At 40.8% G+C, this 24,468-nt stretch overlaps 1 protein-coding gene across 2 annotated transcripts; it reads right to left on the bottom strand.

Moving 5' to 3' along the window:
• pih1d1 (PIH1 domain containing 1) lies at nt 1-24,028 on the bottom strand. Of its 2 annotated transcripts, none has more exons than XM_083976436.1 (11): nt 23,987-24,028; nt 18,447-18,531; nt 15,975-16,032; nt 15,678-15,866; nt 5,957-6,018; nt 4,936-5,017; nt 4,693-4,789; nt 3,457-3,483; nt 3,182-3,260; nt 1,617-1,760; nt 1-105 (listed from the first exon to the last, which is right to left on the bottom strand). In XM_083976436.1, exons 2-11 carry the CDS (start codon nt 18,525-18,527, stop codon nt 70-72), a joined length of 855 nt encoding a protein of 284 aa, XP_083832562.1. In that variant the 5' UTR covers nt 18,528-18,531; nt 23,987-24,028; the 3' UTR covers nt 1-69. The 2 variants fall into 2 exon arrangements, with proteins under 2 accessions (XP_083832562.1, XP_083832563.1); XM_083976437.1 differs by lacking the exon at nt 23,987-24,028 and adding an exon at nt 23,777-23,816.
• Nucleotides 24,029-24,468: the final 440 nt, after the last annotated feature.

Below are 24,468 nucleotides of genomic sequence, written 5' to 3'. Positions count from 1 at the left end.
TTCAAACAAACTATTTTATTAGCAAAGCATCATTTTTTGGACAAAAAAACAAATAAAACATCTCCAGTTTCATGATGACACCACAGGCATCGTGACTGTCAGGATCTGAGGAAAACACAAAGTGTAGAGTGTGTGAGGAGGTGTTTGTTGGTTCTGCATTACTTACTGACTGTAGACTGTTTACACATGATCCAACCCATGCCCACCGTTGATAGTGTCTGAGGTGTGTTGATGCTTTGGTACAGTATGTGTATGTGTGTTATGGTCTGGATTTATGCTGCGTTCCACTGACACTGGAATTCGGAGCTCGGGATGTGAAACAATTACCAGAGAAATAAAATAAACAGTAAAATTACAGCGTTCACTACTGTTGACGTGAGTAGCAGCCATCTTGATTTGTTATGTCGGGGCTTGTGGTATTTGTCCGACTTTCCGAGTCGGAGATGCAGATTCATGGCTGCGTTATGTAGGTAAAGTGTCTTGCAAAAGTATTCATACCCCTTGAACTTTTCCACTTTTTGTCACATTACAACCACAAACTTAAACCAACACAACACTAAGTAACTTTTCAACCTTCATATAATATTTTCAGAACTTTTGTGACGGTACATCAATTTACAACAGGTTGAATGACACCTCTGTCATGGCCTGAGGGGGTCTGTATCATTATGGTCTGTATCACCTTCACTGGCACTAAGCAGCTTCCAGGTGGATGGTAGAAACCCCTCCACACAAAAAACTACAAATGTGCTTACTGCTTTACGGCAGACATCACTTCCCCCTTTCCCCATTTGTTAAAAAGATTGTTGTGAACGCCTATGTGAGAAGCAGCAAGAAAACCAAAGAAATTTAAAGTTTTGTCTGAGGAGACATCGTGTACAAAATACAAAACAAAACACCCGGTTAATTTTCAACATGCAAAACGCTACGTGTGGCGGAAACCTAACACTGCATATCAATCTGAACACACCATCCCAACCGTGAAACATGGGGGTGGCAGCATCAGGCTGTGGGGAGGCTTTTCTACAGCAGGGACATGGAAGCTGCTCAGAGTTGATGGGAAGATGGATGGAGCTAGATACAGGACAATCCTGGAGGACAAGCTGTTGACTTGAGACTGGGACGGAAGTTCACCTTCCAGCAGGACGACCACCCTAAACACACAGCCAGAGCTACAACGGAGTGGTTTACATCAAAGCATATCCATGTGTGAGAATGGACCAGTCAAAGTCCAGACCTTATGAATCTGTGGCAGATTCTCAAAAGACTTGCAGCTGTAACTGCAGTGAAAGGTGGTTCAGCAAAGTATTGACTCGGGGGGCTGAATACATATGCACACCACGCCACACGTATCATTTTCCTTCCACTACACAATTATGCACTGCTTTGTGTCGGTCTTTAACATAAAATCCCAATAAAATACATTTAAGTTTGTGGTTGTAATGTGACAAAATGTGGAAAAGCTGAAGGGGTGTGAATACTTTTCACAAGGCCCTGTAAATGAGCACTTTAGCTGTAGGTTGTTCAACTATTAGTATCGTGGTGTGTGAATTTGTGTGCGACTGTGGACTGCAGCCGCCGACCTCACTGTGAGTGTGCGTCGGTGTGGTGTGTACCTCGGTGCTCTTGTTGTACTGTGCCACCGTGTTCTCCTGATTGATGAGGAACGGGTGGAAGATGTCAAGCTCGAAGAGGGAGGGCCGGGCTGTCAGCACCAGTCGGTCTTCTCCAACGTCCAGAACCAGAGAGCGAGACGATGGCTACAAAGGACCCACACACAAGGAAAGTTCTCCCTTTAATTCACTCCTCAGCTTACTTTACCCTCTATAATACTTTCTTGTTCCCTCATTTAAATTATTGCAACATTGTTTAGGCAGCTACTCTTATTGCAGAAGAGGTTGAGACTGATCTCCCACTCAACTAGATATGCACCATCAGCGCCTCTCTTTATGAAATATCGACTCTTATCTATTGATAAAGTGAATGCCTATCAAACATGCATACATACGTTTATTAACAGGAAACAAGATCTGCCTATTACTTTTCATAATTTCTTTAGTCCGACTACAGATATTCATTCCTATCAAACGAGGCTTAGTAATAACAGCTTATTCTTACCGTCTTTCCGAACATCAAGTCATCAGTTCAACATTACCTATAGAGGCCCCAAGCTCAGGACTGAATTAAGCTTATCACTGAGGTCCATTACCTCCCATTTCATTTTTAAAAAGAATCTGAGGGAATTTTTACTCTCCACAGGAACCTAATTATCTTTCCCTACTCGTGTAACGGAGGGTCCGGGTGCACTCACCCATAAAGGACATGCAAACCCGACTGCCAAGCGGTCATTGACCTCTTGGGAAAACGGTTTGCATCGGAGACCAAGGTTCGAACTAGAGATGCACTGATCCAATACCCTGATCGGATATTGACTAATTAGCTGGATCGGATATCGGATGAATGAGGCAGATCCAGCATTCCGATCCAGTCATTTCTTTTTCATTAATATCATACACAGCAATACGTACACTTTGTTATTTGTTAATAAATAATATTAAGTACATTTATATCTGTGTTAATTTGTTACCTTTTTTTAAACAAGGCTAAATGTTTATGTCAAGCCTGATGCCTTCACTCACATGGCAAGGTATACGGTTCATTCATTCAACAGTAGTATCGGATCTGTATCGGCCGATACGCTCAGCCCAGGTATTGGTGGATCGGAAAAAACTGAATCAGTGCATCTCTAGTTCGAACCCCACAGTCCGTAGCGAAACACAACGCAGAGGGCCAGATTAAAATCGGCTACACTCGCTCTTAGACTATATTTTCTTTGTCATTGTTCTGCTTTTGTCACATATTTTTCCACACACAATTTATGCAATTCAGTTGGATGTCTCGCTGTCCAATTATGTGTTGTTGCCTTTACTTAGGCCTTTTCCATTATATAGCACTTTATAGTTTTTAGCTTGTGTGTGGACAGACTGTGTGCTGTCTATATTGTTTGTCTATGTGTCTTTGTTTATCTGTCTATTTGTTTGTCTGCCTGTCAATTATTGGACTTAATATTTCCATAAGGGTTGAGGGGATCAGATGTTTAATTGAGGAGAAGACACTTGTGTTGTACATAGTGTGTATGTGTGTGTGTGCGTGTGTGTGTGTGTGTGTGAGTGAGTCTCACCACCCCGGGAAGCTTTATTTCTGCAATCAGGTCCTTAGGGACACCAGCAGGGGGCTCCACAAACAAAGAAAACTCTGGTCTGAAGAGAGTGAATGATGACCGGAAAGGCAAAAAAAAGGGTGCAAGTCAGGGAGTGTGGAGTAAGAAAATAGGAGGACAGCCATCAATATGAGGAAAGAAGCAAGACAAATGTTCAAAGATAAAGTGAGAGGGGATGTAAATGGGTGAGCCAAGTATCAGTGACTCAAAAAAAAAATGGTAAAAAGAAGATTTACCTTCTGGCTGTATCAGCAGAACTCTCTCTGTAAAAGGGGAGTGAAATATTTTATCATCAATTATAAATTTATAAACTCCATGTTTGTCAATCTATCTTGTCTCTTATCTTAGACTACACCCTACAATAGTGTTGTCAGTTGTCACTATCTCTCTCTGTTTCAACACCAGTCTCCAGGGCCCTCCTTTATCAACCGTGCGTACGCACAAATGTGTGCGTAATGAGTGCGTAAGAACATTCCCACGCAAAGTATGGAATTTATCAACTTGTACTTGTGCTTAGGAACGTGTGTAAATTTAAGTACAACTCTGACCATGCGTACACACAAAATCTAGTGGTAGAGCAGTGAAACTACAAATAGAACCCAGTGGAGGAGTCACAGTGTTCATCTCAAACTTCACACATGTTCCCTGTTTCCTAAATTAAAAAAATTATCAAATAGTAATTTAGCAGACATTTTGAATGATTGGTGTGACAAGCTATAAAAGTATGCAGGTAGATTTGTGTCGTTATTATTCAATCAAAAAATATATTTTCAATAAAAAAAAAACACTTTTTTTTTTATTATTGAAGTGAATGTTTTTTTTATTGAAAATATATTTTTTGATTGAAGAATAAAGACACAAATCTACCTTCATATAAAAGACAGCTTTTTTATTTCTCAGTGATCTTTCCTCTGACCCAACACAATTAACAGCAGTTGTTACTTTCTCCTACGCAGCATTTTTTTCTTTTGTTGGTCACACCTGCAGCATTTAGTGTTCCAAACAGTATTTTTTGGTTTGATTCAACTTCTCCTACAAGTAACTCAATCTCGGTATCAGACTCTTCTTCTCCGCCCTCTTTGCCATGATTTTGGTGTGGGGAAAAAAATCCATTCACGCATTATTAAAGGGATTGTTGCTACCATATATAGTCAATTGGAGGCGTTTCTGAATGCAAATGACCCTAACCATGGTAGTTAGGAACAGGAGGGATTTATCATCACTGATTACTTACTAGTGTGCGTACGACCGGTGTCCGCACGTTTGATAAATACAGATTTTTTTGTACTTACACACATTCTAAATTTCATTCCTACGACAGAATTTAGAACCTTTTCTACGCACGGTTGAGTGCATTCCTGCTTAAAAATGCTAAATAGGAGGACACTGAGAAGAAGATCTCTACAATAGGCGGCTCCAGGCTCTGTTTTCTGGTCATGAGTGCATGATGAGTTCAGATGATGATGACGTACTGAGGCGACAGCTCTTCAATCACCGGCCTGCTCTTTGTCCTGATGTTCTGCTCGCTGACAGAGCCCATGAACTTCCTGTTCTTCAGGATCTTCCAGTCTGCAGAAATATTGAAAGCTCAAGCTGCATTTCATTTCAAGAAATGTCATACTCATCAACACAGTCAGTCACACACACACACACACACACACACACACACACACACACACACACACACACACACACACACACACACACACACTTACCTCTACTTAGTTCCAGGTTGTATTTGTTCTCCAAACCCTCTAAAGACACCAGAATGACAAACTGCTCAAACAAGGCATCGGTCTACAAGACACAAACATGTTTCATATCGTTACATATTGTATGTGAGGGATGGTTTTCATGCAGCACTGCACTTGTAGTCATGGTGGCTCCTGAAGCAGACTAAATATGATAATATAAGATTAGAAAAAGTAAAAGTATAAATAATCAGAACAACAAAATACTATATTCAGTAGTATATTTTGATTCTTTTTATTTCAGATTTTTTCATCTTAATCTCTTGTACTGGCTAGCAGTGGCTAACGGCTTGCCTGTTTGCTTTGGTGCACGGTAAATGTTTTTGGTGTAAGTTTGTCTAGCTTTAAAAAATAAAATAAAAAAAGAAGAAGAAGAAGAAAAAAACCCTCTGTTTAATCCAGACTGTTTGCGCTGAGTCTGAATTGCAAAGGTAAACAAAACATTTTCATTAAACTAATAGACTGTGTTTGAGTGGTAAGACTGCCTCCACTTGCCTCAAACCAACAGAGTTAAAAATGTCCTTCTTCAGATTGTTTTTATCTATGTTTTTATCTATCTATCTATCTATCTATCTATCTATCTATCTATCTATCTATCTATCTATCTATCTATCTATCTATCTATTAACGTGACGTCAACCGACTGCCTTCCACTGATTGGCCAGAGCATTGTCACCGGAAGAGTGACAAGCGCGACGTCCTACCATGGATCCATGCGTCCGACACGACGAGAATCAAACCCGTCAATTTTAAAAAACACACCGACAACAGCGACCACTGACAGACTGTTAAATGTCTGCTGTGTGGAAAACCAGGTTGTGGTCCGTAGTCGAGGCGACACACTGTGTAGTGAAAAAGGGCTATTTTTGGTCTTTTTGGCAACAAAATCCTTGCTGGTCTTAGCAAGTGTGTGGAAGGAATAAATACAAGACCACACACACACTTTCCCACACTTTTACAAGCACAGATACACATGCACACACACCTGGCACCGCTGGAAAAAGTCCTGGTTGATGACCACATCATACGCTGTGCAACCCTGAGAGTCTGTGAAGGAGAGAGAGAGAGAGATAGAGAGAGAGAGAGAGAGATTTTATTAAAAAGAAAGAAAAAAAGAAACTAGAGGAAGTTTTGCTACCTCTAATTCCATGGCTTCCAAGAGAAACCATTAGTGCAACCATGCCTGCATCATTTAACTTCCCGAACACAACATGTATTGTAGACTGCAGTGAGAGCCTTTTACAAAAACCCAATAACCTTGATTCAAGAGGGGAATCATTCAGCCATTATTATTCACATAACACAGTGAAATACCTGGTAGCTGTTGCCCCATGTGGACTGATTATGTTTGTTTCTTCTGCATATGGGGGGCGATGTAGTGACAAATTCATCACCATGGACTTTGACATGGATTACTTGATGCCTGGAGATGAGGTTATGGCAGATAGAGGCTTTACCGTAAAAGATTTGCTGTTTGAGAGAAAGGTAAAGTTGGTAATGCCTTCTTTTACAAAGAAGTGTGGACAACTAACTGAGGAACAGGTGACATGCACTAGACCAGTGGTTCTCAACTGGTGGGTCGGGACCCAAAAGGGGGTCGCGGACCCGTTCTGGATGGGTCGCGGACAGCTGGTCAAAACAGTAAATAATATTTAATGCACATCTGATGTTGGACATGTCTTTTATTTTGAAAAATAACTTATTTTGAAAGGCACACGAGACACATGAACACATGCAGTTGTAACGGTCCTCCTCACTTTCTTATTATTTGCTCCATTTGCTCTGAATGCAAAGATATCAGTTTCTTATTAATGTGGCCTGAATGCAGTGAATCTTGTTTTGTGGGTCTTTATTTTGTGCAATTTGATATTTTTTTTATTCACTTCCGTACATGCAGTTGTCATGGTCCTCCTCAGTTTCATTCATGTGCCCTGAAATGCACTTTGCTCCATAAAAAGCAAAATGAGTTTTTAAAGGGTTAAAAAAAAAATTCTTGGTTTGAATTCTATGAAAGTGGGTCGCGACTTAATGACCATGGGAAAATGTGGGTCCCAGAGTGAGACTAGTTGAGAACCACTGCACTAGACGATGTAAGAATTCATGTGGAAAGAGCAATCAGATGTTTGAAAGTTTACAAAATACTTTCACAGGTTGTCCCGATCACCATGGCTCCTAAAATTGAGCGTAGCGTTAGTTCTGGCAGGCCATGACGTCAAGCTCTAACTGCATAGCTGTCATCGCCGGCGCAGATCAGCTGATGGCTCAGCTGACTCTGCGTGTCCGCTCCCTATTGGGAAATTGCATTCAGAGCGAGGTATTTAAACTGCTCTCGCCCGACCCTCCTTCCTGCTTCCTCTGCTGCTGGCACTTTCGCAACCCACCTCCACCCCAGCTCCTCCTGTCGTTGTATTCATGTTGGTTGCTCTGCTCTGTCTGGGTTTTCTTTGCTGCTGCGCTCCCTGCTTATGCCGTTCCTGATGGCTCGTGAAGGGCAGGAAGGTGCTCTTCCTGCCTCAGGCTTTCCACGCAAGCGCGTGGAAGAGCAGGGGGTCCCAGAACAGTACCATACCGCCAAATAAAACTGTGCAAGTAAATAAAGATTATTTTGACAAAAGTGGTCCTGACTGAAATAGACAAAATTCTGAGAATCTGTGCAGCTCTTGTCAATTTAAGGGAGGATCTCATCCGTGATTCAAACTAATGGGATGTGATAAACATGAGTGGACCATATGAACAGGGCTATGAGTACTATACACACTATACACACACACACTATACTGTACAGGACTATCAAATGAAATGTGGTCATAATAGTTGAAAAATGTATGGGTACAAAACATGTAGGGAGTTATGGATTTTATGTGAACATTCTTTGCATTTTTTTTTATAGACTGTCAATACTTATTCTTTTTTTTTTACATTACATAAATTACATTTAGTGCCAGCACTTAAAACAATGAATCGTTGAACGTTAAACTGTTGTACAGAATGTGAATACTTGCATTTAATTTAAGTAAGATACACTATTCTTTTCAAACCGACTGTAATGCTTACGTTAAATTTTGTTGTTTGGAAAATAACCTTGGAATATGGCAAAACATATATCTATTACTGTACATATTTACTGTTTACAGCAACATGTCATCAACTTTTTAAATGTGATATGTGAATATAGATGTCCTTTTAATTCTCTTTTTGTATGGCACATATTTATGGTCATGCCACATGTGCAGATGTGCACTAAACCTTGTCCATTATCTCAATGTATCTTTCATTCAGCTTAAACCGGCCTGCAGCATATTCATCTACGAGCCGAGATAGCATACGTGAGAAGTAAAAACCTCTCAAGCGCTTCACTAGCTCCCTCACAAACACTTCATCATACTGCACTGTAGGGGTGGGAGAAAAAAATCGATTCACATAAACATCGCATTATCTTTTTGACGATTTTTTCCCCCCAAAAATCGATTTTTTTTTTTGTTGTTGAATTTTTTAAAATATTGTGCAATGTGCATTTGTTAGCCTTTTTTACACACAGAGAGTACAGGTTTTGAAAAGGGTTTAAGTTCACTTTATAATGGAGTATGTTAATTTATAGGCTCCTACAGTATTTGTGTGCAGATAAATGTTAAAAATGCAGACTAAAAATCGAGAGAATCGGCAATATCGTAGAATCGCAATTTAAATCGAATCGCCATCCAAAAAATCGTAGAAGAATCGAATCGGGAGAAAAGCATATCGTCCCAGCCCTACTGCACTGTGAAGGAAACATGCTCACTGGGTGTCCAGATCAGAGGTGTAGCAGACTTTAGACCTGTGCAAAACATTGTAAGCTGTACTTGCATGTACGGTAATATCCCCTGCTACCAGTTTTCCGCAGCTGCAGCTCTCCATCGACTAGTTTGATGTCACCGCATTTCTGACTAAGCTGATCAGTGAGTGAGAGCTGGGTTGGCACAAGACATTTTATTTCTAGAAGCATATGTGTGTCAATGACCCCATCCGGACTGGCAGACAGCCATGGTTCTTCTACACTTACAACAGTGCCCTTGTGAGTAATGTTCATGCCCTGTTCTTTTAGTTGATGGCAAGCTCTAACTTAATTTTCCTTACCATAGTTAGTTGCATAGTTGCCACGAAAGGAGGGGTATATGTGTTCACAAAGAAATTTGTCATGGATGCATGTACAGGAACCTTTTTTGCTGAGCTCGCTGTAAGTCTGATTTTCCTACAGTTGTGCCACAGATCAGATGCACTTTGCTCTCTTGTTTCTAATTCCAGCTGAGCTGCTTGTGCATCACAAACTTCAACATATGCCTGGTAGAATGTTTTGCATGGGTCACAGCAGAGATCATAACCGTGTGCTTGGTGTGGCTGAAGAATCTTTTCATTGTAATTTCCTGTAAAGTATCAAAGTACTCATCATTTCTCCACTTGTGTGGTTGACTTGACACTCCTTTTTTTGTGTTTACAGTGAAATATATCTACATAATAATTGGTCATATTGCTCTCGGCTGTTATGTTAAAATGTTTGTACTCTTGATAATATTTGACCTTGATAAATGAAAATTATGCCAATAAAAACAGTCGTTCACAAAAAAAAAAGTGCTCTCAGCTGCAAGCAAGAAGGCCATTACACGCCCGGAAATGGCTGCCGACAATTTTGCCATCAAGGAATGACTGGATCAGCATTATTAACAAAATAGAATGCATGGTAAAACTGACCTTCACCCTAAGACTACGGACTGAACAGTAGACAAAGTGCTGAGAAAGGTGGACTTCATATTCTTTAATGTGTAACTCATTGTCTGTCTCAATGATCTCTCCATTTTGCACTAATGCACTTTTCTCTCTTTTTTTCTCTCTTTTCTCACTTTATTCTCTGTCTATATTTGTTTTTTATTCGTTTTGGGGGTTTTTGTTTGAAAAAAAAAAACTGTCCTAGAATAAATAAATAAAATAATAATAATAATAAATAAAAAAAATTAATAAATAATGATAAAATAAAAAGAAAGTTTAAAAAAAAATTGCTGACAAAACGACACAAAAGGGTTATTCATAAGCAAAAAAAAAAAAAAAAACACATAGAGGAAGAGGGATCCACAGCTGCATCATCTGGATTCACTTACAGACACAAGGAGAGGACCAGGAGGAGCAGTTATGGGAAGTGTTACGTTACGTGCAGTGTCTTATTGTTCATGTGTGATGCGCTCTGTTCTACTCCATGGACGGTAAAAAGAATTGCACGTAGCACCCGTGACGTCACCCATTGGTTTGGGGGAGTCTGTTTTGTGAACCTACTACAGGGATTTGAACTGCTTCATCTTGGATTTTAGTGGGAGTGCACGTTCCATATTTGGAGGAGATGTGGGGGTCAGCCAGCCTTTGTTCAATTTCCCTTCAGGAGCTATTCAATTGTGCCACTGGGGCCAGTGTTAATAAACTTCCATGTGTTATTCATTTATTCACACTGTTGCTTCCTTGGGTCCCCTGGACAGCGCTACGGGAACGTTGATTATGCATAAGGGAGGGACCAGACACAGTTAGTAAATGGTGACTCATCAACAATATCAGACATGCTGAATGGGCTTTATTTTGGTCTCTCAGACTTGCTGGTGCCAACATGAACAAGGGTGTTGTTGAAACCTCTGGCCTGGCTGAGAACACTAAGAGCACTCTGAATGTGGGAGGCACAGGAGGATGGTTGGTAATACTAATCTAATACTGCAAGTGATGGAGTTTCTTACCATCAATACTTTATGAAGTAATTAATAATTCTGTTGTAAGATGTGGAGGAAGCCTGTGGCGTCATATAGCTCAGTGGATAAAGCAGATGCCCCATATGCAGAGGCTATTCGATTCCACTGGCAGTCCTTTGCTGCATGTCATTACTCCTCTCTCTGCCTCCCCATTTAGTCCAGTCATTTTAGGCCAAAAAAGGGGTCAACGTTAAACAAATTGCAACAGAAGCAAACTCAACTGATTTTGTATCCTCAGCATGTCCTGAGTGTGGGAAAAAAATCCCCGAAGAATCCCATTAGGGGAAAGTTTAGAAAAACACCCAAACATACCCCATTTATACGCATTTACATTTTTTTTTTCACATGAATAGGGTAACATTTTTAACCTTTAGATATCTCCATGAAAATTACTGAGTTTATTACTTACATTAAGACAAACAAAAAATGTATTACAAGTTTTTTGAAATTCTTTGTTAACATGAGCACATTTGCATAAATCTGCATAAATTTGCGTAAATTGCACCGTTTTGACGGCACATGTATATATGAAGTTGCTGTGGTGGTACCAGCTTGAAAATTGGAATGAGTTGACTCCATCGGTCAACCGAGTTGACCACTTTAAATTTCAAGATGACTGCAATTTTTCAAGACAGCCACATCCTTAGTAGAGCAGGTATGACATGCTCCGTCTCTATTAATGCTCATGGGCCTAAATTGGTTCCATTCCTTAAGTTTTTTAACTGTAATATGTTAACAAGATTGAACAAGACATTTTCACCTGCTCTACCCAATGTTTAGATCAGGTGCTGTATGTATGCAAATTAGCCATACGTAATTGGATTATGCACTGTTGGCTCATGTCATACCTGCTCTACTAAGGATGTGGCTATCTTGAAAAATCAACCAAAACCCGGCCATAGCAGCGTATTTCAGTTTGTGCGAATCGGGATTTTACAGTCATCTTGAAATTTAAAGTGGTCAACTTGTCGGTTGACCGATGGAGTCAACTCATTCCAATTTTCAAGCTGGTACCACCACAGCAACTTCATATATACATGTGCCGTCAAAACGGTGCAATTTATGCAGATTTATGCAGATTTATGCAAATTTGCTCATGTTAACAAATAATTTCAAAAAACTTGTAATACATTTTTTGTTTGTCTTAATGTAAGTAATCAACTCAGTAATTTTCATGGAGATATCTAAAGGTTAAAAATGTTACCCTATTCATGTGAAAAAAATGTTTTATATGCGTATAAATGGGATATGTTTGGGTGTTTTTCTAAACTTTCCCCTAATGGGATTCTTTGGGGCTTTTTTTCCCTCACTCAGGACATGCTGAGGATACAAAATCAGTTGAGTTTGCTTCTGTTGCAATTTGTTTAACCTTTTCTCATAAAATGACTGGACTACATTTCCTTTCTTGTTGTTTATTTTGGATCCCCATCAGGTTCACACCGGATGCGGAAGCGCCGTGAAGCGAAGCGGCCGCGGAAATCGCGTGCGAGCCGCGTCCCTCCAGTTCACACCAGACGCTGATTTCTCTGCGGCGGTCGCGAGCGCCTCTGCTCCTCAGCTGTTGTTCACTCACATTCAGAGCTGTGTTTTTTACATCATGGATAAGTAAATAACCTCATATAATTATAACACCATGTGCTGTGGGTCACACAACTCCCTGTACTTCACTTCCAAGATTAATTTCACGTCGTCCTTCACTTTACAACAACTCGTCTCTGCCTCTCTCTCTCTCTCTCTCTTTCCCTGTTTGTTTGTGTGTTTTGACCCCCCCTCCTCCTCCCTGCAGCCAGCCCACTCCGTGTCTCCCTATCCTGTGTGTGTGTTTCCATCTCTCTTGCTCTCTGTTGAGAGTCTGACAAATATAAATACGGTCGCATTTGTCAATCGCTGTATTTTATTTTGAAAAGTGTTTTATTTTGAAAATTGACCGGATTCTCTCGTTGTTTCCAAGGGGGCAGTTGTCGGTCTGAGAAGTGAAGCTCACTTCCGCATTCAAAAAGCTGCAATCCCCTCGGCTGTCGCTGGGGGCTGGCTCCAGAAGGGAGCAACTCCAATCGAGCCCCATGTTAAAATAGCCGATTTTACAGCTTAAAAAAACATATTTACAGCCTGGTACATTTTATTTTTTTGGTCTCAATCGATAGTTTCTACCCCCGCACACACTCTGAGGGGGGTGAATCTTTTTTAAACTCTACCGTTTTACTATTATTAGGGTTAAAGTTCTGGCCAATCAGGGCGCAGAACCGTTGAGTGACAGGTCCGGCGACCGCTGCTACGAGGCCAGTGGGCGGGCTCTCGGCCGGCCAACGGCCGCACCGCTCCAAATATGGCAAGTAGAATCCAACATGGCGCGGTTCAAACCTCCGTAGTAGCGGCACAAAACAGACTCCCCAAAACCAATGGGTGACGTCACGGACGCTACGTCCATTCTTTTTACAGTCTATGGTTGTTTCATGTGTGACTTCCTGCCAAGATTGACGCGATTGCTCGCGGCTCGCGCACAAAATAGAACAGACGCCGAAACGATAAATGCACGGCGCGAGCAATCGCGGCGCTTCGCGGCGCGTCGCCTCTGGTCTGAACTACAGAACCTGTTAACTTGGGCGCCGAAGGGAAGCGGTCTCCGTTCCGCGGCTATTCGCGGCGCTTCGGCGTCCGGTGTGAACCCGGCGTAACAGTCTTCATTGAGATGGAGACTATTCCTCTTGTGGTTCACATTAAATCCAGTGGAGAAAATAAAAAGCATTACAGCATCCTCACCAAAAGCAAATCCATGAAGTCATTAACTTTCAAAGTCCCCGGTTGAATATAAAATAAGAAGAAAATATACTAAATAAACTAACTTAGCAACAGCATTTTTGTTACTACCGCTAGATCTGCATCCTTTTAAGATATGAACAAGAACACATTGCAGATCATTGTTTTGTTCAGATTTTTGCTACATCAGATTTGCATCCACCTGATGGCAACTCAACTAAATCAATGAATAAATCATTATTCAGTAACATTTTTGCTGCTACCACAAGATCACATCCATGAAGGCAACTAAACAACACACATATTTATACATTTTTCCATAACATTTTGCACTCCCACAAGATCGGTACATGCTACAAAGCAGATCAATTTGCTACTCCCAGAAAATCTGCACCTACTATAATCACTTGTAATGAATATAATGAGCTTAAAGTACAGCTACAACCTGATCCTGTCCTAATAATCCTGGGTATTTCAGACGTGTTGAGATCTTTAAGAATGTCGCAACAACTTCCATTGTCATATGGATTGATCACAGCCAAGAAGCTGATTCTGATATGTTGGAAAGGGAAAGAGGTGCCTGCCTACACTGAAAAGTTGGCTGACGGAGCTGACAGACACCCTTGAAAGGATCAGATACTCTATAAAAGACAGAACTGTGACAGAAAATGCAGAACTTTGTGGGGTTTATATGTTTTTTTGTTGTTGTTTTTTTCCCCGAGGGGGTCATGTTTTAAATATTGAACTATGTATGCCCTATATTTGACCTCTGTTTTTGAAAATCAATAAAACATATTTGAAACGAATGAATATAATGAGCTAAACGTAATTTCTTGCTAAATCACAGCTTCCTTTAGTTTCTTTTTAAAACTTTCCAGCAGGTGTAATTATGTATGAGGGGATACTAGTGTGCTATTCTGGGTGCATTAGTTCCATCCTATGGATTAAAGGCCTAAAAAGCCCCCAGAATACCCCCAAAAAGGTGTAGAGGAAGCCTGCAGACTCCTGGGACTGGCTGGCTGGAGTCACAGACTGGTTTAACTCCAGGCCCATTTGTAAATTGTAGTTACAGAAAATACCCCACCACCACCACCATCTAAACCCAAACCGTCTCATGAATTTTGCAGACCAATATGCTGGTTAACTCTGTGTAGCAAAGATGTTACAGGAGGCTTGTCCAGCTCCAAGTTAGATCATTTCCGAGGACAAATATTTTTTATGACAGGAAGTTGAAGTTAATGTTTTACAAGCAGCAGAAAATTACTGAAAAGAGCAGCTGTCTTTCTCAAACCTCAAAGAAAGCAGCTGTCGGCTGTCTGCAGAGGAACTCAAGAGAACACTCCTTTGCATTAAGCACATAGCGTTACAGCTGTCCCCAGTCCTCAGTCCTCAGGAGTTTGTATTTGGTTATAAAAGAGTTTCATATTAATGTGGATGAATCTACATTACCCACTTATTTTGATATTATTATTTAGTGGTCGACTCTCCCAGCATTTCCTAGTTTCGGTTTCCTGGACGCTGCCCGGCGGGTCATGGGAATAACGCCGCCGGATCCCTAGTTGGCATCATTTATGGTCGGAACTACGACGGTATCTGTGATCAACAATTACAATCTGGCAAATGATGATTTACTGGTATGAAGAGGAGGTGTGAGGAAAACATTGTCCACCCCAAAACACAACCAGCAGCCTGGACCGGAATGTCAGTGGATCTGTACTGCTGTTTCTGTTGGTGAGGAAGTGATGCACTTCCTTTGATCACTGATGGGCTTCGAGGAGCTAGGTCAACACGTGACCATCTGAGCATCTAACAAGAGAATTGTCTTCATCTGTGCCAGGAATTCAGTGCCTTGATTGTCCAACTGTGTAACAGATGTCCTTTCCAAGTACATGATTATTTGTTTATTGCTGCCGGCACCCTATCTTAACAAAATATATCATGTAAAATTCAATTTTTTAAGTTTTTTGTCAAAATGTTCTTCACTGTAACTAAGCTTGCAGAAACATTTACACCTTGAAGGAGCACAGCTATTATAATTAGTTGAAGTTGTTTTAGGTTTTTTTTTTAGCCTGTTTGCTCATTTAATGTGTGAGGACAACTAATTTATAACATTCACCTGATTTACCACATATAGAAGTAAGATATATTTGCTTGCCAACAAAAATATAATGTTTAAGTTAGGTAACATACTGTTGTCTACTTCTGTGTGTGGCTCGCCAAGGCTCATGGGAACTCTGTAGCCGCTGGGATCTTCTGATTGGAGCAGGTCCACAAGCTCTTCTCTTGAGAGTTCAGGAGGAGGCGGGACTGAGTTAGACTGACAGATGTTGACGAAGACCTTCTGCTTGTCTGGCTCCAAAACAGTTTTCACACACATCCCTGGAAAGGAAAACATCAATCAGATCTCAGACTCTTGCAAAAATAAATAAATAACGCTGCTTGCGTGTGAGCGACATTTGATGCCATCTGTGCTGTGGACACACTTACCAGGTTGTGGTTTAATGACTTTATAGTCTGGATTATCAGTCTGCATGTTCCCCATAGTCTAGAACAAAACAAATAACCACACATTTATTTCAGACCCATGCCATGGGAAAGTCTTACACTTAAAACAAGTGTAGTAGTGGTGGCAGAAGTCCATCTGCTTTCCACAAAAGGCAGTCTAGCAAAACCATTTTGCAAAAGTATGGTAATTAGATTCTATTTATGTTTTCAGCAGACTAAATAATTCTTTATCAAATAAAACAAAGTATTGACATGCATAATTTCCAAGTACTTAGTGTTGAATGTATGTTTTGCCTGGCCAGCAGACTGGTATAGAGACAGATAAGGGCAGTAATCTTGTTGCTACTGCGTGTTAGAGATAGATTTCCGTCGTTGAGCAAAGTAAATACAATCCCTGAAGTTAGCTTTTGCAGACAGTACAGGGTCCGACGTTAAGGTTTTTTCGTACTTGCCCTGTCGGGCAAGTACTTTTCAAATCTACTTGCCCCATCTAAATTCTTACTTGCCCTGCCTAGGTTTTTTTTTTCTGGTTGTGTGGTGCGTACTTTCGCTCATGACTTATATCTTACTAAAATCCTTCCTGTTGACTATACACAACACTACACAACACTTCTTTCTTCAGAAAGCAGTATTTATTATTATCTATAATTGCATTTAAATGGCAATCATTGCAGACATGTAAAATTAACTGCTATTTCACATTATTTGACCAGTAGCAGTTACACCCTCCATGCCCTATCTGAACAGGTGAGCCACCTGTTTAATGCCCGATCACAGTTGAAATCTTGAACTGAAGGGCCTTTTAATGGCTAAAACATTAACCTGGACAACATTTTAACAGATAGCTGGCTCCTCCAATCAGATTTTATTCTTTTCATTGCATTCACATGCTGCAGTGGACAATTTAGCTTCAGTATTAATGCAGTATCTAAAAATATATATATATATATTAGAAAAGACCAATTTAAAAAATAATTTTGAATATGAAAATGTTCATGTCCATCTATATGCTCTCAATACTTGGTTGGGGCCATTTGACTTGAACTACTGGAAATAGCCTAGACTTTTCCATGTTACTCTAGTTTATTGAGTTGCCCCTGTAAAACTCAAGGATGTGGGACATTGAAACAACAGTGACAGGCAAACAGCCAATCATGTGTGTCAAACTCAATTTAGTTCAGGGGTAACAAACAGCACAATTTGATCTCAAGTAGGCCTAACCAGTAAAACAATATCATGATAGCCTATACATATATTTTAAAATTTCTATTTTTCCTCTGTTTTAGTACATTATTAAGATGTTTACAGTTAATGAACTATCCTTTTACAAAACATATTATGAACCACCTGAAATTTCTTGATAAAAATATGTGCAATTTAAAATTTTCACACTTGCTGAGGGCCGGATTGGACCCACTGTTGGGCCGGTTTTGGCCCGCGGGCCGCATGTTTCACACCCCTGGTTGTAGCGCCGTCTCCACGTGTGTTTATTGACAACAGGATTATAACCTAAAAAGGGCACGTTAGCTCGTCGGTATGGTAACTAAACGGTGCGTCTGCCCCGAGTCTGAAACAGCGGCGGCGTTAATGAAGCAGCGTCAGGCCGCTCACCGTCAGTGAAATGCTCGGTGAAATCGCCGATTACGGCGAGCCGCGAGCGACGTACCTATCTCACCTGGTAGAGCACCCGCTGCAGCGACCCAGTTCGATCCCACCTGACAGTGCCTTTGCTCCGCGTCAACCCCCCCTCTCCCCCCGTCTCTCTCCAGCTGTCCTTTCAAAATAAATGCATAAAAAGTCCGAAAATAAAAAATAATAAAATCTGAGTCGGTGCTTGCCCGACCGGGCAAGTCCGCGCAGGTTCTACCTGCCCGCCGGTAATTTTTACTTGCCCCGGGCAATCGGGCAACCGTTATTGTCGAACCCTGCAGTACAGTACCGATCTTCGCAGATCATGTAGTAGATCATCTTACCTTGAAATCATTTTATTGAAGATAAATAAGGACAATAACAATAACTATTATTATCTAGTTTTTGGAAAATGTTCCCATTTCCCATGTTAACCTTAACAGATGCTAGTAGGCAGATTGTGTTACCACTTGATACACTGATGAGCTGTTATTAGAGCTGAAAGCTATGCAAAATGTCTGGACCAGGTAGGAAAGTGGTGTCAATCTTCCCATCCAACATCTGGAAAGAGTTTAAACAAGCAAACACTCTTAAGTATTCTTTTTAAACTAGGCTAAGCAACCATTGCGAGAAGAAACAACATTTAATTCATGCTTTAAAATGAGTTATTACTGAATTTTACGCACGCAAAGGTTTTGCCACTATGGCTAAGATTTCAAGGGGTAATCTGACAGAGTCAGTTTACCAACTTTTTGCCTCTTTACTTTAATAATAATTAAGGGACATAGTCTGTCTTTAATCCAGTTCACTAGAAAGCAATATTACCTGTAAGAGCAGCTGCTGATACAGCTCCTCTTGCTGCTGTAACTCCAGCTCAGAGTTGAGGAGGGAGGAGTCTGTTGTCATGGTTCTGGATAAGAAATGACAATTAGTCAATAATCAAACACTTGAATAAGAAATTGAACTCATTTGTGTGAAAAGTTTAGGAAATCAATCAACCAATAGCTACTAACTCTACTTACTATCGACTTAGGAAAGCCAAGGCAATTTATTTGTATAGCACAATTGATACACCAGGCAATTCAAAGTGCTTTACAGAGACATGGAAATACATTAAAATAAAAAACAGAAAAATACGTTTAAAAGGAAAAGAAAGAAATAAGACAGTAAAGGACAATAATAGCAATTAGACTAATTAAAGCAGAAGTGAGTGATCCGGTCGTTTTCGCTAATGCTGCGTTCCAGGCAGGCTTTTGAAATCGTAAATTACAGCTTCAAGTCACAACTTACGACTTTGTAGCGTTCCAGGCAACCCACTCGTGTTTTTCCGACCTGTTTTACCGGTGAAAGTCACTATAACGGCCACTCGTAACTTCCGACCGGTGAAGTCGTACCAGATCAAACTGGTACGACTTCACGGTCGGAAAAATACGAGTTTCCTTGAACGCACCATAACAGTCCTCGTCCCTACGTCACCACATTCAGGCGCATCCCTTGGCTGCACACACAGCCCTGCATGCCGTTCTCTCTCCTCATTGGATAAAAACTGTAGGATACGATAAATGTTTTCTCCTCGGCTCAGAGCAGAGCAGAGTGACTGACAGACCCGTGTTTCAGACCAAACACTCTATGTAAGTGATTGCTGTGGGAAGATATAGGCTAACTATTTAAGACTTATATTAACACAAATATATCACTTACTTCTGCTTTAAATCATTAAAATAATACTTTAAATTTTGCTAAAAGCTGTATCAAATAATGTTTTCAACCAAGGGACAACAAGGAGTTTGTATTTGGTTATAAAAAAAGTCTCATATTAATGTAGATGAATGGGTTACCCACACTTGTTAATGGGTCCATTTCCGATAAATATATCGTTTTGTCTCTATCATTATTTTGTTATTATTATTAGTGGTGGAAATGCTGGGCGCTGCTTCACTTTGTTTGCTTCTGGTTCTGGGAATCTATAATTTTTTTTTTGTAGACCAAACACTAAGGTTTTAAAGTCTATCCTTTGAGGCACAGGAAGCCAGTGTAGTGATCAGAGGACAGGTGTAATATGGTTCATTCTGGATCAGCTGCAGCTGTCTAATTGATTTTTTGTTAAGACTAGTGAAGACACCATAGTCCAACCTGCTGAAAATGAATGCATGAGGATGTTTTTTCATGTCTTGTTTAGACAGAAAACCCTTAACTCTTGTTATGTTTTCAGGTGGCCATAGGCAGATTTGGTAATGCGCTTCACAGTTAGTGGTCAGAATCAATAATTACACCAAGATTTCTGACTTGATTTGAAGTTTCCAGTGACATGGAGTCAAGGTGACTTAACGTGGCTCTAACTTAGGGTTTCTCAACGGGGGTGGTACCGCCCCCTGGGGGGCGTTCTGAACTTTGTGGGGGGCGCTGGGAGCGTGAGGGCTGAGAGGGGGGCGCTCAGGCAAAAATGGGGGGCGCCACAACTTGGCCCCTACAAAGTTCATTTGAGCTCTACTTTTTCAACTTTAATGGTTTCCCAACTTTTTAAGTGCAAATAACCGACATAAATAACCTACTTTTCAACTGATTTAACCCGCAAATATAACACTCATAATGCGGGAAATTTCCGCACACGTTTCAACCCAACCATAGTGCGCACTACAGGTGCGCTGCGTCAGACGGTCTGACTTAAATGACACACACACACGTCTTTGTATAGTTTACCCATAGGCTACTGAATGAAGTTAGATGGATTTTTTATACCAAGTACAGCCAAACATTAGTGTAGGCTACAGGCTGAAGAAAGAGGAATAGCAGAGCTCCTATGACTGCTCGTCCCTGCGAGGAGCAGGTGACCCGAGCCGTCTTTTTTTTTTTTTTTTTTTTATAGTGGCGCCGTCTTTACAGGTGAAGCACACGCACATGTCCGCCCGACTTTACCCGACAGGGTTTTCCTGCCGATCTAAGGTGATTTCTGGCCGCCACCTTAATAGTTACAGGGTGCATGTTGGGTCTTTAGATATAGCCTCTTGCACAAACACCCCGTTTGAAGAGGAAGCCCGTAAATTACCAGCGGCGTCATGTCAATAGAAACCGAGGGGGCAGGTGCCCCCTCAGATTTGAGGGATGATTTTTTTTTTTTTTTTTAACTTACTTTACTTATTATTTTACCATCTAGCTATGATCAGTGGTCATACTGAGTGAAATGTATTTCAAATAATGTCAAAGTCCATCTCAAAAATACATCATTGCCTTTTTCCAAAAATTACAACCCCCCTCCCGTCTGATGGATGTGGTCTCTTCCGCCCTGACGCACACACGCGCACCTTGCCTGCATCAGTCCGTGCTTGGTGTAAAAAAAAAAAAAAAAGTCTGTGCTTGGGGAGGGGAGCTACCTTCAATGGAAATGTGAGAGCAGTGTAAAATTAAACTAGCTATTTCAAATGTTTAATCAAAGAGGAACTATGGAAGTCCGCTTTTCCGCTGTTTTGCTAGCAGTCCCTGGCCATGTGCATTTGTTTACAATGAAGCTGAAAAATCAATACTACATGGCCATGTGCATTTGTTTACAATGAAGCCACGAAAAATCAATACAGTGGGGCAAAAAAGTATTTAGTCAGCCACCAATTGTGCAAGTTCTCCCACTTATACAGACGAGAGAGGCCTGTAATTTTCATCATAGGTATACCTCAGCTATGAGAGACAAAATGTGAAAAAAAATCCAGAAAATCACATTGTATGATTTTTAAAGAATTTATTTGCAAATTATGGTGGAAAATAAGTATTTGGTCAATAACAAAAGGTCATCTCAATACTTTGTTACATGCCCTTTGTTGGAAATGACAGAGGTCAAACGTTTTCTGTAAGTCTTTACAAGGTTTTCACACACTGCTGCTGGTATTTTGGCCCATTCCTCCATGCAGATCTCCTCTAGAGCAGTGATGTTTTTGGGCCTTCGCTGGGCAACACGGACTTTCAACTCCCTCCAAAGATTGTCTATGGGGTTGAGATCTGGAGACTGGCGAGGCCACTCCAGGACCTTGAAATGCTTCTTACGAAGCCACTCCTTCGTTGCCCGGGCGGTGTGTTTGGGGTCATTGTCATGCTGAAAGACCCAGCCACGTTTCATCTTCAGTGCCCTTGCTGATGGAAGGAGGTTTTCACTCAAAATCTCACGATACATGGCCCCATTCATTCTTTCCGTCACACGGATCAGACGTCCTGGTCCCTTGGCAGAAAAACAGCCCCAAAGCATGATGTTTCCACCCCCATGCTTCACTGTAGGTATGGTGTTCTTTGGATGCAACTCAGCATTCTTTCTCCTCAAAACACGACGAGTTGAGTTTTTACCAAAAAGTTCTATTTTGGTTTCATCTGACCATATGACATTCTCCCAATCCTCTTCTGGATCATCCAAATGCTCTCTAGCAAACTTCAGACGGGCCCGGATATGTACTGGCTTTAGCATGGGGACACGTCTGGCACTGCAGGATTTGAGTCCCTGGCGGCGTAGTGTGTTAGTGATGGTAGCCTTTGTTACTTTGGTCCCAGCTCTCTGGAGGTCATTCACTAGGTCCCCCCGTGTGGTTCTGGGATTTTTGTTCACCGTTCTTGTGATTTTTTTGACCCCACAGGGTGAGATCTTGCGTGGAGCCCCAGATTGAGGGAGATTATCAGTGGTCTTGTATGCCTTCCATTTCCTAATAATTGCTCCCACAGTTGATTTCTTCACACCAAGCTGCTTACCTATTGCAGATTCAGACTTCCCAGCCTGGTGCAGGTCTACAATTGTGTTTCTGGTGTCCTTTGACAACTCTTTGGTCTTGGCCATAGTGGAGTTTGGAGTGTGACTGTTTGAGGTTGTGGACAGGTGTCTTTTATACTGATAAGGAGTTCAAACAGGTGCCATTAATACAGGTAACAAGTGGAGGACAGAGGAGCCTCTCAAAGAAGAAGTTACAAGAAGTTACAGGTCTGTGACAGCCAGAAATCTTGCTGGTTTGTAGGTGACCAAATACTTATTTTCCACCATAATTTGCAAATAAATTCTTAAAAAATCAGACAATGTGATTTTCTGGATTTTTTTTTCACATTTTGTCTCTCATAGCTGGGTTATATCTATGATGAAAATTACAGGCCTCTCTCATCTTTTTAAGTGGGAGAACTTGCACAATTGGTGGCTGACTAAATACTTTTTTGCCCCACTGTATATGGTGGTGAGTGGTGAAATAAGTTTTTTATACATTCACCTTATTGTTCCACATTGTTAGCCAAGATAATGTTTCTGAAATTCAGTTTACCAACTTTTCGGTCCCCAGTTAGTGCCGAAAATAAGTGATTTGAGGGCATCCTCAAAAAAATTTTGCACGCATAATTGGACATTCTAGCACCAAATCAACAATCTTTTTTTTATTATTTTTTTTTTTTAACCGCAACATAAGGTTCACGTCATGATATTGTTTGTATTTTGAGCATTAAAACTTCCATAGTCCATAGTTTTCTTTGTTTGATATGTCAAGAGACTTTTGGTTAAGTAACCATGGACAGCTCTGTCATCATTACCATCATTATGGGCCGTTTTTGTTCTAGAGACCTGTAAAAAATAAATAATTTAGGTCAAATGCTGGAAATTTGAAGTCTGCTTTTTGAAAATTTTCAAATCCCTTGTGAAAACACACCTTTGTCCTCCATCATGAGGACAAACTTTTGGTGCTTGAAATATGTTTACCAGAGAATAGCTTCACGAAAGCAGTGAAATATGAATAAAGTAACAGATAATTCTAGAAAACAAGTTTAAAGCGAAATTTTGTAACATTGTTTTTGTTTTGTTTTTTTTTGGGGGGGGGGGGGGGGGGGGGTCAGAGGATCATGGTATGGTCAGGGGGGCGTTGGTACAAAAAAGGTTGAGAACCACTGCTCTAACTAGTAACGTGCACAACAACAATTAAAGTAAGCCTACATCTCACTAAACGCTTATAAACTACAACAGGTGCACCGTGCGCAGGACCAGTTTTATTACGTTTTCTATCAGGGACAGTGGACAGATATTAGCCCACAGCTGTTTTTAGCTGTATTATATGTCTATGGTTTTTACACCCGAGTCTGTCTGCTTGCAGTAGGCGCCATTGTGTTCGAGTGCAGCTGGTAAGAGTTGGGAAGGAGGTCGTTGTCTTGGTTACCCGTCTCGTTACAAGTGTTTTGATAGTATGTATCTTTGCCCATGCTGCTTCCCATCTAGACACGTTAGCTTAGCTTTAGCTTCCAGTCAATATCTAGCAGCCAACCCGCTTCGCTCTTCATTTTCGTCTACGATGTACGTTCGCTCTCTGCTGTCTGTACTGTGTCGGTACTCTGACTTGTAAAAACTACTCAAAAAGAGATTTATTTACCTTTCCAGTTGTGCCGGGTAGCCGCTGTGGGATGTTACGCCGACGTCCCTACGTATCAATAACGTCAGTTCCGGTTCGAGCCCTTCAAAATAACAGCATCGAAGACATTCGCTCAAAACTGGCAAATGTGATGTGCTGTCTGCTGTCTGCCCCTAACCCTAACCCCAATCCTCCCCTTGTCATGTTATGTTATGTTTTATGTCTTGTGCCCACTTGGCGCATATGTGAACAGTGTGTGTTACAAAAAGAAAATCAATCAGAAGTATATTTTTTAAGGGTAGCCTAAATGTTCTTAAATTGAATGGACTTTATTCCTACTGCAAGCCCTCAAATTAAATAAGTTTCCTCTATTTTTCACCAATCCCCCCCCCTGCATTCAAAATTTTATTTTACCAATAGCTTACAATTATTATTAGCAAAATTTCAAGTCTGCTTAATCTGCAGACACCTTTCTGTGGCTGTGATGTTATTTTCTAAAATCA

The sequence above is a fragment of the Trachurus trachurus genome, assembly GCF_905171665.1.
Source record: "Trachurus trachurus genome assembly, chromosome: 8".
NCBI classification, from domain to species: Eukaryota; Metazoa; Chordata; class Actinopteri; order Carangiformes; family Carangidae; genus Trachurus; species Trachurus trachurus.
Note: the sequence above shows the minus strand (reverse complement) of the source record. Positions and strands in the feature narration are given on the sequence as shown.